The sequence below is a fragment of the Bombina bombina genome, chromosome 3, assembly GCF_027579735.1.
Source record: "Bombina bombina isolate aBomBom1 chromosome 3, aBomBom1.pri, whole genome shotgun sequence".
Taxonomy (NCBI): Eukaryota; Metazoa; Chordata; class Amphibia; order Anura; family Bombinatoridae; genus Bombina; species Bombina bombina.
The window spans coordinates 149,501,048-149,513,125 of NC_069501.1; the positions used below are offsets into that span (position 1 = coordinate 149,501,048).

Below are 12,078 nucleotides of genomic sequence, written 5' to 3' on the forward strand. Positions count from 1 at the left end.
TCCCTGACACAGTACCATACCATAAGGTACTCTAGAAACACATGAGTTCCCTGTTGCCTCGTATCAGATTGAAACCTGCAGGCTAGGCAAGCATAGACAGCAGAAATAGGATAACTATCCCAGCAGTTAGCAAAGAGCTCTCCAAGAGAACACCAGGTAGGAAAGCTGACTCAGCCATCGTGGAACCCAAACCACCACTTTAAAGCCTGCTAGCACACATTCAAGGTGCAAATAGCTGTAGCTGGTTTCAAACTGCAAACTCAACAGATCTCCGAATACCAGGCACCAAGGAGCGTCCCCTCCCAGCACCAGACGCCAGTAGAAAAGAGGAAGACATCAAAAGTCCACCCACCGAAGGGGAGGACAGACTCTAGAAAAAAAACGGTCAACACTTCCCTCCAGGGTAATGGTCCCAGCCCAAAGACTAGTCAAAGACCGAAGACAAGAGTCCCAGACCTTTGGAAGAAAAAAGGATGGATCTACGAGGAGCAAAGCCCCTGAGTAGAACTCTGACCTCTACTACAAATGGCATGCTACTGTGAGTCAGGACAGACTTTGTGCTCGGGTACGAGACCCCATACACTGCTGTCTTCCCTAAAGAGGAACACTTCCCAAGGGAAGAGGGTTCTCAGACCCCCAGCATCTAAATATCAGAATCCAACATTTAACAGGAGCCCAATCAGGGTTCAAACCCCCAGCCTCCTGCTGCAGGAACGGTGGAACCAGTTACTATTCCACATCTCCCTCTCCAGGATTCTGAAAATGCAAGAAGGGAAAAACCCTTACAAGGCCAGAAAACAAGGACCCACAGGTTGCCACAAATACTAAGGTAACTCAGAATCAGGAGAACCCATCCCCCACTCTAGGAGAGAACGGGACTAAAGCAACGGAAACCACTCTACCAAAGAGGTGAGACTCCTCGGCCATATCGCCAACCCAGTTGAAAGACACCTGGAGTCTACAAGGAACATCAAATGCACCAGAAGACCAGTAGAGACCCGTCAGAGAGACCTAGACCCTAAGCCACAGGCAGATAGACATCTCCCATGAGAAACAGAGCCCCACCCCCCTCAGAGAGGCACACGGGACCACAAACACCTAAGATGAGACCGAACCATCCACACTCAATCCAAGGAGAGACATGGTCCTAAGCCAGAGTCCTCGAAAAAACGGAATCGATCGAAAGATCCAACTTCCTGAGGAACTCTAAGCTGCCTCCTATGATTAGGAGCGCCGATCTAAAGTCCGTAGACTTGGCGATCTAGCAACAGCCTCAAACCCAAGAGTCTGAAATAACTTCTGAACAGTTTAAGAATGCGGCACCCAGTGCTCCTGGATCGCAAGGAAAAATCTTGTAGACAAGCGGAACCACGTGTTACACATGCCGGCAAGGTAACAACCAACACCCGAAGGTGAATGTGAACCCTGGACCTTGCTTGCTATACCAGTGAGTTAGACGTAAATCACCCTCCATGAAGCCCCTAATGAAGCATCGAGGATAAATGGTCAACTACCTGACCCCTGAAGGGCGACCTTCTGTAACCAATCTTGGCCGTTCACTGTTAAGCACCAGGGCTAGTTTTGCAACGAGGACGCAGATAACACCCAAACGTCAAAGACCATAGTCAGACCAAGGGTATTATATGGAAGAGACAACAGCCAGAGATCCTTGCAGGATCGATCTTCCAAAAACCCCTTTAACACGGTAAAATTTGGAAGCCTCTCAGCTCCCCACAGAAGTCAGGGAAACCCCTGCACTCCACCTCTTAGAGTAACGCAACTCTGAGCAAAGGAAGGAGGACATGCCCTCTCTTCCAGACCAGATGACCCACCCAAGGCGGGAAGGAAGGAGACTCCGCCACCACAAGAAAATGTTTATTAGGCTAAAGAGTCAGCATCCGGAAGAACCTCAAGTGAAGACGCAAATCGTTCACCACTCTGAACACTAGACCACATAGGTCACTCACATCTCCCAACTCCAAAGGAATGGAAACTACAGTTCTGAGTCCCCAGGGACCTGAAAGAACCATGACGTCGTCTGAAAAGACAGATCCGTATTCCAGGCGAGTAGCCAGAAACAAACAACCTTAGATCAGCACTCACAACCCTCCATTCTGAGGCATATCTACACACTAGGCCTCATACTTCGAAATAGGATCTGAGCCCGGAGTCCATATCAATAGGCAAAGTGACATTCAGAATCCGACAGGATTAAATCAGCACCACAAGGATGACATGAACCCAGGTAACAGGAGAAAAGTGTCCAACCAGTACCTGCCTGGTATAAGGACACTCCAGAACTGTCCAACGTCCAAGAAAATTCAACCTGAAGGATCGATAAATGAACTTAGAAAACATAATTATATTATTCAAAAAGTGCGCAACTTCCGTGGAAGTGCACACGCGATCACAAAATAGCAAGTAACGGTTCCAGAGAAGAACGTTCTCAACAACGGAAGTCTAACAGACATGAGCTTAAGAAAAACAAAATAAACATTCATCCAGATCAAAAATAAAAGGAAGGCAGCACCAATCTGGTGAACATCAACGGGACCAGCCGAACAGAGGCCACATTCACCCAAGCTCAGAACTGGAACCGAAACATAGAAAAATAAAAAACGGAGACGTTAAGGAGATTGGCTTCATCCCCTGACGTCGCATCCAGTTTGCCATCCAGCATCTAACGCCTCGGATCCCTCGGCCCACTAGGACTGGGATCCTCTAACATCGCCAAAACGTTCCTTAAAAGAACACGAAGATGTGCCAGCCTATAACGGAAGGCAAAGTAATCTCTCGTCAGATAAACAAAAGACCCTGACTCAGAGGTTGGGGCCCCTGAAGCCTCAGACACCAACGCTTCCCTAGGAGGCTGAACTGAATCAGGCGATCCCACGCCCGACGGGCCCTGGTTAACAGAACACAGACAGTAACTTAGAAATATTTCACTTGGGAGATATAAATGAGTCAGCGCCATAGAAATGACCATGCAGAACCGTGCCGTAACCTCTGGAGAAAACAAGCCACCTTCCAAAGAAGGAGTAAAGGCCATAGGGACACCTGCTTGCGTAGCTGAGAAAGGGTCTGGGGCATGCGCCTCACGGGACATAAAAACCTCAGAGACGGATGGCTCAACGCACTCTAAGCTCCCTGATTTGGCAGAAGAGAGTACTCTAGAATGGCAATCGGAACATAACTGATGGGCAGTGATTACCCGGGCCATTTCATATTCATCACAAGACACATTCTCCGTATCGGAGACATCCGTGTCTAACAAATCAGAATCCTCCATAATCTTGGGATTACAAAAATGACTAAAACTGGCACCTTTTTACACCCCCAATGGCTGGGGCACTCACCACCTCCTGTGAACCAGAAAACCCACGAGCTAGACTCTGTCGCACACATCATACCGAAGTGAGAAACAACTTAACCGCACCTGTCATGAGGTGCACCGTGCCAGTCACAAAAAGGGCGCGCAATCTCGAGCGATCGCGTCATTAACATAAGGCCGTTATGTTCCGAAAAAGCAGTGAGCCTAGGTATTGCTACACATTAGCAGAGAGAACCATATAACAAACATGATTAGGTAGCGAAACTCGTCAACGCTGATTACAAAGGAGCTGTTAATATGAGTCGGGATGGCTTTGCAACTCCGGAATCTAACTTTCATCCATGCTCTCACGGAGAGGCTGACAGGATTATTTAAAAGTGTATGAAAAATTAATGTATAGTATTGCACTAGCCCAAATATTGATATCACACCTTACTGGAAAACACACCTTCCTCTAAGTGTATTTAGAGTGAAATACAAAAAATAAAAAGATTTTAGGAGGGCGCTGCAAATTGAGCTTAAGATATTTTCAATTAAGGGATACTAAAAGGTAGAAACAAAAAATAAGATTGTTTACAGACCTTAAAGTAAATGTAAATTTTGATGTTAAAGTGCCCGGTTTTTAAAACTTCGATTAAAAACAGGGGCACTTTAATTCATCAAAATTTACATTTCACTCCTGTTGTGAAAAATTACTTACCTTTTAAACTTCACAGCAGCTCCAGCTTCCTCCGGTCTCACAAGCCATTTCTGATGTCAGAAATGATTAATAGGTCATCCTCCAATCACAGCTTCCCCCCTGGGGGAATCAGCGTCTGATTCAACGCTGTGATTGGAGGAAGCCGGATGCCTCATTTTAGACCCAGGAAGAGGCTTTGAAATGGGTGGAGGAAGCTGGAGCTGCTGTGAAGTTTAAAAGGTAAGTTTTTTTCCACAACAGGAGTGAAATGTAAATTTTGATGAATTAAAGTGCCCCTGTTTTTAATCGAAGTTTGAAAAACCGGGCACTTTAGCATCAAAATTTACATTCACTTTAATGAAATCATAATTTCCGTGGAAGAATAAACTTCACCTTTAACAATAAAATTATTTATCAAAACCGTGCAAATTGATAAAATACTTAAGAAAGGGTCGTCTCCCATTTAAAACATTCCTAAAAACAATTGACTGAGATTAAACACTATTGTGTATATAAAGTATAGCTACTACACGTATGTATGTATGTATATATATATATACATACACACACATATATATATACACACATATATATATATACATACACACACATATATATATACACACATATATATATATATATATATACACATACATATATATATATATATATATACACATACATATATATATATATATATATACACATACATATATATATATATATATATATATACACATACATATATATATATATATATATATACACATACATATATATATATATATATATATATATACACATACATATATACATATATATATATACACATACATATATACATATATATATATATATATACACATACATATATATATATATATATATATACACATACATATATACATATATATATATATATATATATATATATATATATATATATATATATATATATATATATATATATATATATATATATATATATATATATATATATATATATATATATATACACATACACACACACACACACACACAGAATGATAAGACTTTGTATCTTTAGAAAAAAGGCCAAATAGTATACCACCATAGAAAGTCTCTTATATGCCACTCACAATTGTATGTACGCGTGTTATATAGCACAATTCACATCCAAATCCAATGTGGTTTAACTTAGGCGTATACGTGCAACAAAAAGGAAAAAAGGAAGAAAACGCCCAGTTTTGGACTTTTGCAAAGATACCATCTTTAACTTTTATGGCAGCCCATACATTGAGGTGCAGAGAAAATGTAGTAACCAGGTAATTTGTTTTACCTTTAAGTAGAGACATACCGTCCACAGGATTATTTCTGCTTTTTAGCCTGCGTGAGCTGTAATACACGCTCCGGTTCCGTACCGCTGTGTTCCTGGCGTCTCACACGGGTCAGCTGTTAGCACTCACGTGACTAGTGTCTACGTCACGACACGGATCATCCGTATAGCGGCTTAGATACAGTGTTGATTCTTTGTTTCTTCTTTTGATGCAAACTCCTGTTTACAGATGTAGGTGATTGATTCCCCTTGCACTTAGTGCTAATAGCACGCAAGTGGAATCCAAGTTATAGACAAAATAACCTGGGTTATTGGAAAGTCCTCCAAACAAAACACACTTGGACAAACTAATGTTAATAGCTTTCTTTCATTAGAAATCACAGCCTTCTCTCCTCAACGCATTTCACACTATGATGGGCTTTATCAAGATGAATTTAGGCTTGAATGACCATCCTTTTAAAGGTCCTGAACAGATTTCATTGGTTACAGCAGTTTGGTGGCAAATCAAAATTTAAGGTGGTATACTCTAGTTATGCCAATATCTTATATAAGGTGGTATACTTATAACTTACATGTTATTAGAAGGAAGCATTTATTCTGAAGATACAGTATCCACTTATATATACACTGATGTATTTAAACATGTTTCTATTTACAAACACTATATTCAATTACACACATGCCTTCTTTTTAAGGTGCAATTCCTACAAAAGTATTTCGATATATATTAAATTGTAATGTATTTAAGAAGTACAATAGTAATATAGGCATCCATATGGGTCCTTCCCTTAAATGGCTAAATACATTCCTTTATTATATTATAGTGGATTCATAAAGGATCTTAGAACTAGTGAGAGTATTTTTAAAATTATTGCAATTTTACAGAAGTATCCTATTCAAATAAAAATGGTGACAAGCCAAGCTCTGAATTTAGTCCTCTATCTAGGATATAGTGTATCAAATTTATATATTAATTCAGCTTCTTTTGATTTGCTACCAAACTGCTGTAACCAATGAAATCTGTTCAGGACCTTTAAAAGGATGGTCATTCAAGCCTAAATTTATCTTGATAAAGCCTATCATAAGGTGAAACGCGTTGAGAGAAGGCTGTGATTTCTAATGAAAGAAAGCTATTAACATTACAGTTGGTCCAAGTGTGTTTTGTTTGGAGGACTTTCCAATAACCCGGGTTATTTTGTCTATAACTTAGATTCCACATGTGTGCTATTAGCACTAAGTGCAAGGGGAATCAATCACCTACATCTGTAAACAGGAGTTTGCATCAAAAGAAGAAACAAAGAATCAATACTGTAAGCCGCTATATGGAGGATCCGCGTTGTGACGTAGACACTAGTCATGTGAGTGCTAACAGCTGACCGGTGTGAGACTCCAGGAACACAGCGGTACGGAACCGGAGCGTGTATTACGGCTCACGCAGACTATAAAGCAGAAATATTCCTGTGGACGATACGTCTCTACTTTAAAGTAAAACAAATTACCTGGTTACTACATTTTCTCTGCACCTCAATGTATGGGCTACCACAAAAGTTAAATGACGGTATCTTTGCAAAAGTCCAAAAGTGGGCGTTTTCTTACTTTTTCCTTTTTGTTGCACGTATACGCCTAAGTTAAATCACATAGGATTTGGATGTGAATTGTGCTATATAACACACGTACATACAATTGTGAGTGGCATATAAGAGACTTTCTATGGTGGTATACTATTTGGCCTTTTTTTCTAAAGATACAAAGTCTTATCATTCTGTGTGTGTATGTGTATATATATATATATATATATACACATACACACACATTAGAAGTTTTATATGTATGGTGTAATGTATCTCTTTATGCATCAGTTAGCTATACTTTATATACACAATAGTGTTTAATCTCAGTCAATTGTTTTTAGGAAGTTTTAAATGGGAGACATCCCTTTCTTATGTATTTTATCAATTTGCACTGTTTTGATAAATAAATCATTTTATTGTTAAAGGTGAAGTTTATTCTTCCACAGAAATTTTTATTTCATTAAGGTCTGTAAACAATCTTTTTTTTCTACCTTTTAGTATCCCTTAATTGAAGATATCTTAAGCTCAATTTGCAGCACCCTCCAAAAATCTTTTTATTTTTAGGATTACTTCTGACACTTCTCTGCCAACCTCCTGTGAAGAAAGGCAAAGAACGACTGGGGGGTGAGGAAAGTGGTGGAGGTATTTAAGCCTTTGGCTGGAGGTTCTTTGCCTCATCCTGGTGGCCAGGTTCTGTATTTCCCAAAATGTGGACTCTACCAGTTTAAGAAGAAAATACATTTTATACATAGATATCCACAAATTATAAATATATACACACACACAAAATATATATATATATATATATATATATATATATATATATATATATATATATCGACTGTATATACATACACACATTAGTTAGGTCCATAAGTATGTGGACAGGGGCACAATTTTCATAGTTTGGGCTCTATACACTGAAAAGTAGATTTTAAATGAAGCAATTAAAAATGTAGTGCATTTTATTCAAGTGGTTTAACAAAATTATTGTATGGACCATTAAGAATTACAGTAACTTTAATATATAGTTCCCCCATTTTTAGGGGCTCAAAATGAATTGGACAAACTAACAATCATAATTTTCCCATCATTCTGGTTAAGGTTGATCCTAGTTTAATCTGTCCAAAGAATATTGTTCCAGAACTGGGCAGGCTTTTTAATGTGATTTCTGGCAATGTCTAATCTGGCCTTCCTATTATTGATGGTTACTAATGGTTTGCACCTTGTGGTTAAGGTTCTGTATTTACTTCCCTTGATTGTAGACTTTGACAATGATTCAATGTTGCGAATAGGTTTTTATTCACCCAAGAAACAATTTTGTAATCATCCACCAGTTTTCTTCTGTGACGTTCCATGCCTTTTAGTGTGACTGAGCTCACCAATGTGTTTCTTCTGCTTAAGAATGTACCAAATAGTTAATTTGGCCACTCCTAATGTCTCTGCTCTCTCTGATGAGTGCGTTTGGGTTTTCAGCCTAAAGATGGTCTCTGCTTTACTTGATCACTCTTTGGACCTCATTTTGAGAGTTCAAAGCAACAGCTATCTAAATGCCAACAGACCTTTTAACTCCTTAATTATAAATAAAATGAAAAAGCTTCTAAGTCAATTGTCCAATAACTTTTGGTCTTTTGAAAAGGTGGGTGCTACATATAAAGTACTGTAATTCCTAAACTATTCACCAAATTTGAATGTCAATTCACTTAAATTAAAATTTGAACTTTAAATCCAAATATATTACTTCAAACCATTTTTGTTTTCTTCTAACAGCTAAAATAACAGTAACTTTACCAATGTCCAAACACTTATGGACCTGTAAATACACAAAAAAATGTAATATACATCTATCACATAAGGGTTTTGGAACCCTTAAGGTGCGTTTGTCAGGACTATTCTACTAATGAAAAGGGGGAAAACATTTTCATGACCTAAAGGAGAAATAAAAGGGTGTAGCAATTTCTTGACAGAAAAGAAATGTATAATAAGCGCAGGGTGAAGCCACCAAACTCCTGAGAAACCTAGGAGTCCCTATCATAGGTATATAGAAGAAAATAAAAGCAATCTCTTGCCCTTATTTTCTAAGCAAGTGGATCTCTTAATGACCTTTTTGTCTCCCCAAACATAGGGAAGGAAAATATACACATTAGTAAATAGGCAGCACTGAAGTATAAGAACAAAGGATTTTAGTAGCATATGCAATACGAACAGCTTTAATGATGGAGACTACAATTCTTGGCTAATATCCGGGTTTAAAATAATATTTTACTCTCACCAATCCCAGTAAAACCTGAATGATTAAAATTCATGTATAAACGTCATGAAGTTTCTTACTTGATTTCATGTTCCACTTCTTTTTCATATTTCTTCTCTTTCTGTTTCTTGCAGCAACAAAAGATAAGAAGTCCCAAAAGTATGAGTCCAAGTAAAGTTCCTATGACTGCACCAGCAATTTTCCCAGCAACATTTGAGGCTTCAAGGAAAAAAAACCAAAAAAAAAAACCATTAAAATTTAACCTTACTTGGCATCCCTTTCTTTATTTAAAGAGATTGTACTGTAAAATTGTTTTTTCCTTGTGTTTACAATGACTTGTTATGCCAGCTGCAGAATATAAAACGTATAGGAAAATGTACCTTTAGGTATGATTGTGCATATGAAAAAATGGTTACTGCTAATTGAAACCACAACCCAATGAAATGGGTCGAGCTAGCAGGGAAAAGCAGACCTCATCTTTTCTGTCTAATTATTTACACAAATCCTAATCTTTTTTACAGTTTACTCAAAGGCAAATACTTGAGAGGACAATGGGAAGTGAATATTTTAGTACAGCTCTGTCACAGACACCAACTGGGAGCATTATTTTATCTAAATCTTCTTCTTTACAGGGCTTTTGTAAAACCAAAACTTAAAACGTAGAAGTGTTCAGTATGGGTGGTGAAACAATAGACAAAAACATAATTTATGCTTACCAGATAAATTCCTTTCCTTCCTGGCAGGGAGAGTCCACAACTTTAGTCCTTACTGTTGGGAAATACAACACCTGGCCACCAGGAGGCGGCAAATACACCCCAGCCAACGGATTATATATTCCGCCAACTTCCCCTATCCCCCAGTCATTCTGCCGAGGAACAAGGAAAAGTATGAGAAACATCAGGGTATAAAAGGTGCCAGAAGAAATATAAAGAGGGAGCCGCCTATCAAACACAAATTACGGGCGGGGTCGTGGACTCTTCCCTGCCAGGAAGGAAAGGACTTTATCTGGTAAGCATAAATTATGTTTTCCTTCCATAAGGCAGGGAGAGTCCACTACTTCATTCCTTACTGTTGGGAAAACTATACCCAAGCTCCAGAGGACACTGAATGAAGAAGGGGAGGAAACAAAAAAACAAATATCAAACTTGTAAAATTTAGAAAAAAAAGTGTGAGAGTACCAGGTAGCCGCCTTACAAATTTGATCCATAGAGGCTTTATTCTTAAAAGTCCAGGAGGAAGCCACTGCACTAGTGGAATGAGACGTTATCCTCTCAGAAGGCTGATGTCCCGCTGTCTTGAAAGCTAAGCGGATGACACTCCTCAACCAGAAAGATAGGAAAGTCATAGTAGCCTTCTGCCCCTTACGCTTCCCCGAGTAGACAGAGAGGAAGATTGTCTGAACTCCTTAGTAGCCTGAAGATAAAACTTCAAAGCACGAACCACATACAGTTTGTGAAGCAAACGTTCCTTCACTGAATGATTAGGACAAAACGAATGAACAACAATCTCTTGATTGATGTTGCGATCCGTCACTACCTTAGGAAGGAAACCCATATTGGTACGTAAAACCGCCTTATAAGCATGGAAAACAAGATAAGGGGGATCACATTGCAAAGCAGACATCTCAGACACTCTGCGCGCAGAGGCTATTGCCAACAAAAAGAGAACTTTCCAAGATAACAATTTAATGTCAGCAGCATGCACAGGCTCAAACGGAGCCTGTTGCAAAACACGAAGTACAAGATTGAGGCTCCAAGGCGGAGCCCCAGATCTAAACACAGGTCTGATCCTAGTCAGAGCCTTGCCAAAGAACTGCACATCCGGGAGCTTAGCCAATCTCTTGTGCAGTAACACTGACCGGGCCAAGATCTGTCCCTTCAGGGAACTAGCAGATAGACCCTTCTCCAGTCCATCCTGGAGAAAAGATACAATTCTGGCAACCTTAACCTTGTCTCAGGAAAACCCACGCCCTTCACACCAGAACAAGTAAGTCCTCCACACTTTATGGTAGATATGACGAGTAACTGGTTTACGAGCTTTAATCAAAGTATCAATAACACTCTCGGGAAAACCTCTCTTGGCTAAGACTAGGCATTCAATCTACACGCAGTCAGCCTCAGAGAATCTAGATTTTGATGTACAAATGGACCTTGTATCAGCAGCTCTCTGCAACAAGGTAACTTCCACGGCGGAAATGGTGACATCCCCACCAGATCTGCGAACCGCATCCTTTGTGGCTCCGATGGAGCAATAAGAATCACTGATGCATGTTCCTGCTCGATGTGTGCCACCACACGCAGGAAGAAGCGGTAATGGAGGAAAAAGATATATGAGTTTGAACCTCCAAGGCACTGCTAGAGCGTCTACTAGCTACAATTGATAATCCCTCGACCAACCCATACCTGGGTAGCTTGGAATTAAGGCGGGACGCCATGAGATCTATCTCCGGCGTCCCCCATTCGCTGCATATCTCTGCAAACACCTCGGGGTGGAGAGACCATTCCCCCGGGTGAAAGGATTGTCTGCTGAGGAAATCCGCTTTCCAGTTGTCCACACCCGGAATGTGGATCACTGACAGCGTACAGCTGTGGGACTCTGCCCACTCCAGTATCTGAGATACTTCTCGCATCGCCAAGAACTTCTCGTCCCCCCCTGATGGTTGATATACGCAACTGACGTTATATTGTCTGATTGGAATCTGATAAATGGGGACAAACCCAGACTGGGCCAAGCCTTCAGAGCGTTAAAGATTGCCCCGGAGTTCAAAAATATTTATCGGAAGGGAGGACGACTCCAGAGTCCATAGTCCATGTGCCTTCCTGGCTCCCTAGCCGGAGAGGCTTGCGTCCATAGTCACAATCTACCAGGACGGTCTCAAGAAGCACTTGCCTCGGGACAGATGATCTGGACAGAGACACCAAGAGAGTGATT

General features: G+C 40.1%; 1 protein-coding gene across 2 annotated transcripts in view; it reads right to left on the minus strand.

The window, feature by feature from the left end:
* Positions 1-12,078, minus strand: part of CXADR (CXADR Ig-like cell adhesion molecule) — a 136,778-nt gene that overhangs the window by 28,056 nt on the left and 96,644 nt on the right. For both annotated transcript variants that reach the window (XM_053706012.1, XM_053706011.1), the window contains exon 6: positions 9,228-9,366. In XM_053706012.1, coding sequence (XP_053561987.1) covers positions 9,228-9,366 — 139 coding nt within the window. The remainder of the gene's footprint in view (positions 1-9,227; positions 9,367-12,078) is intronic.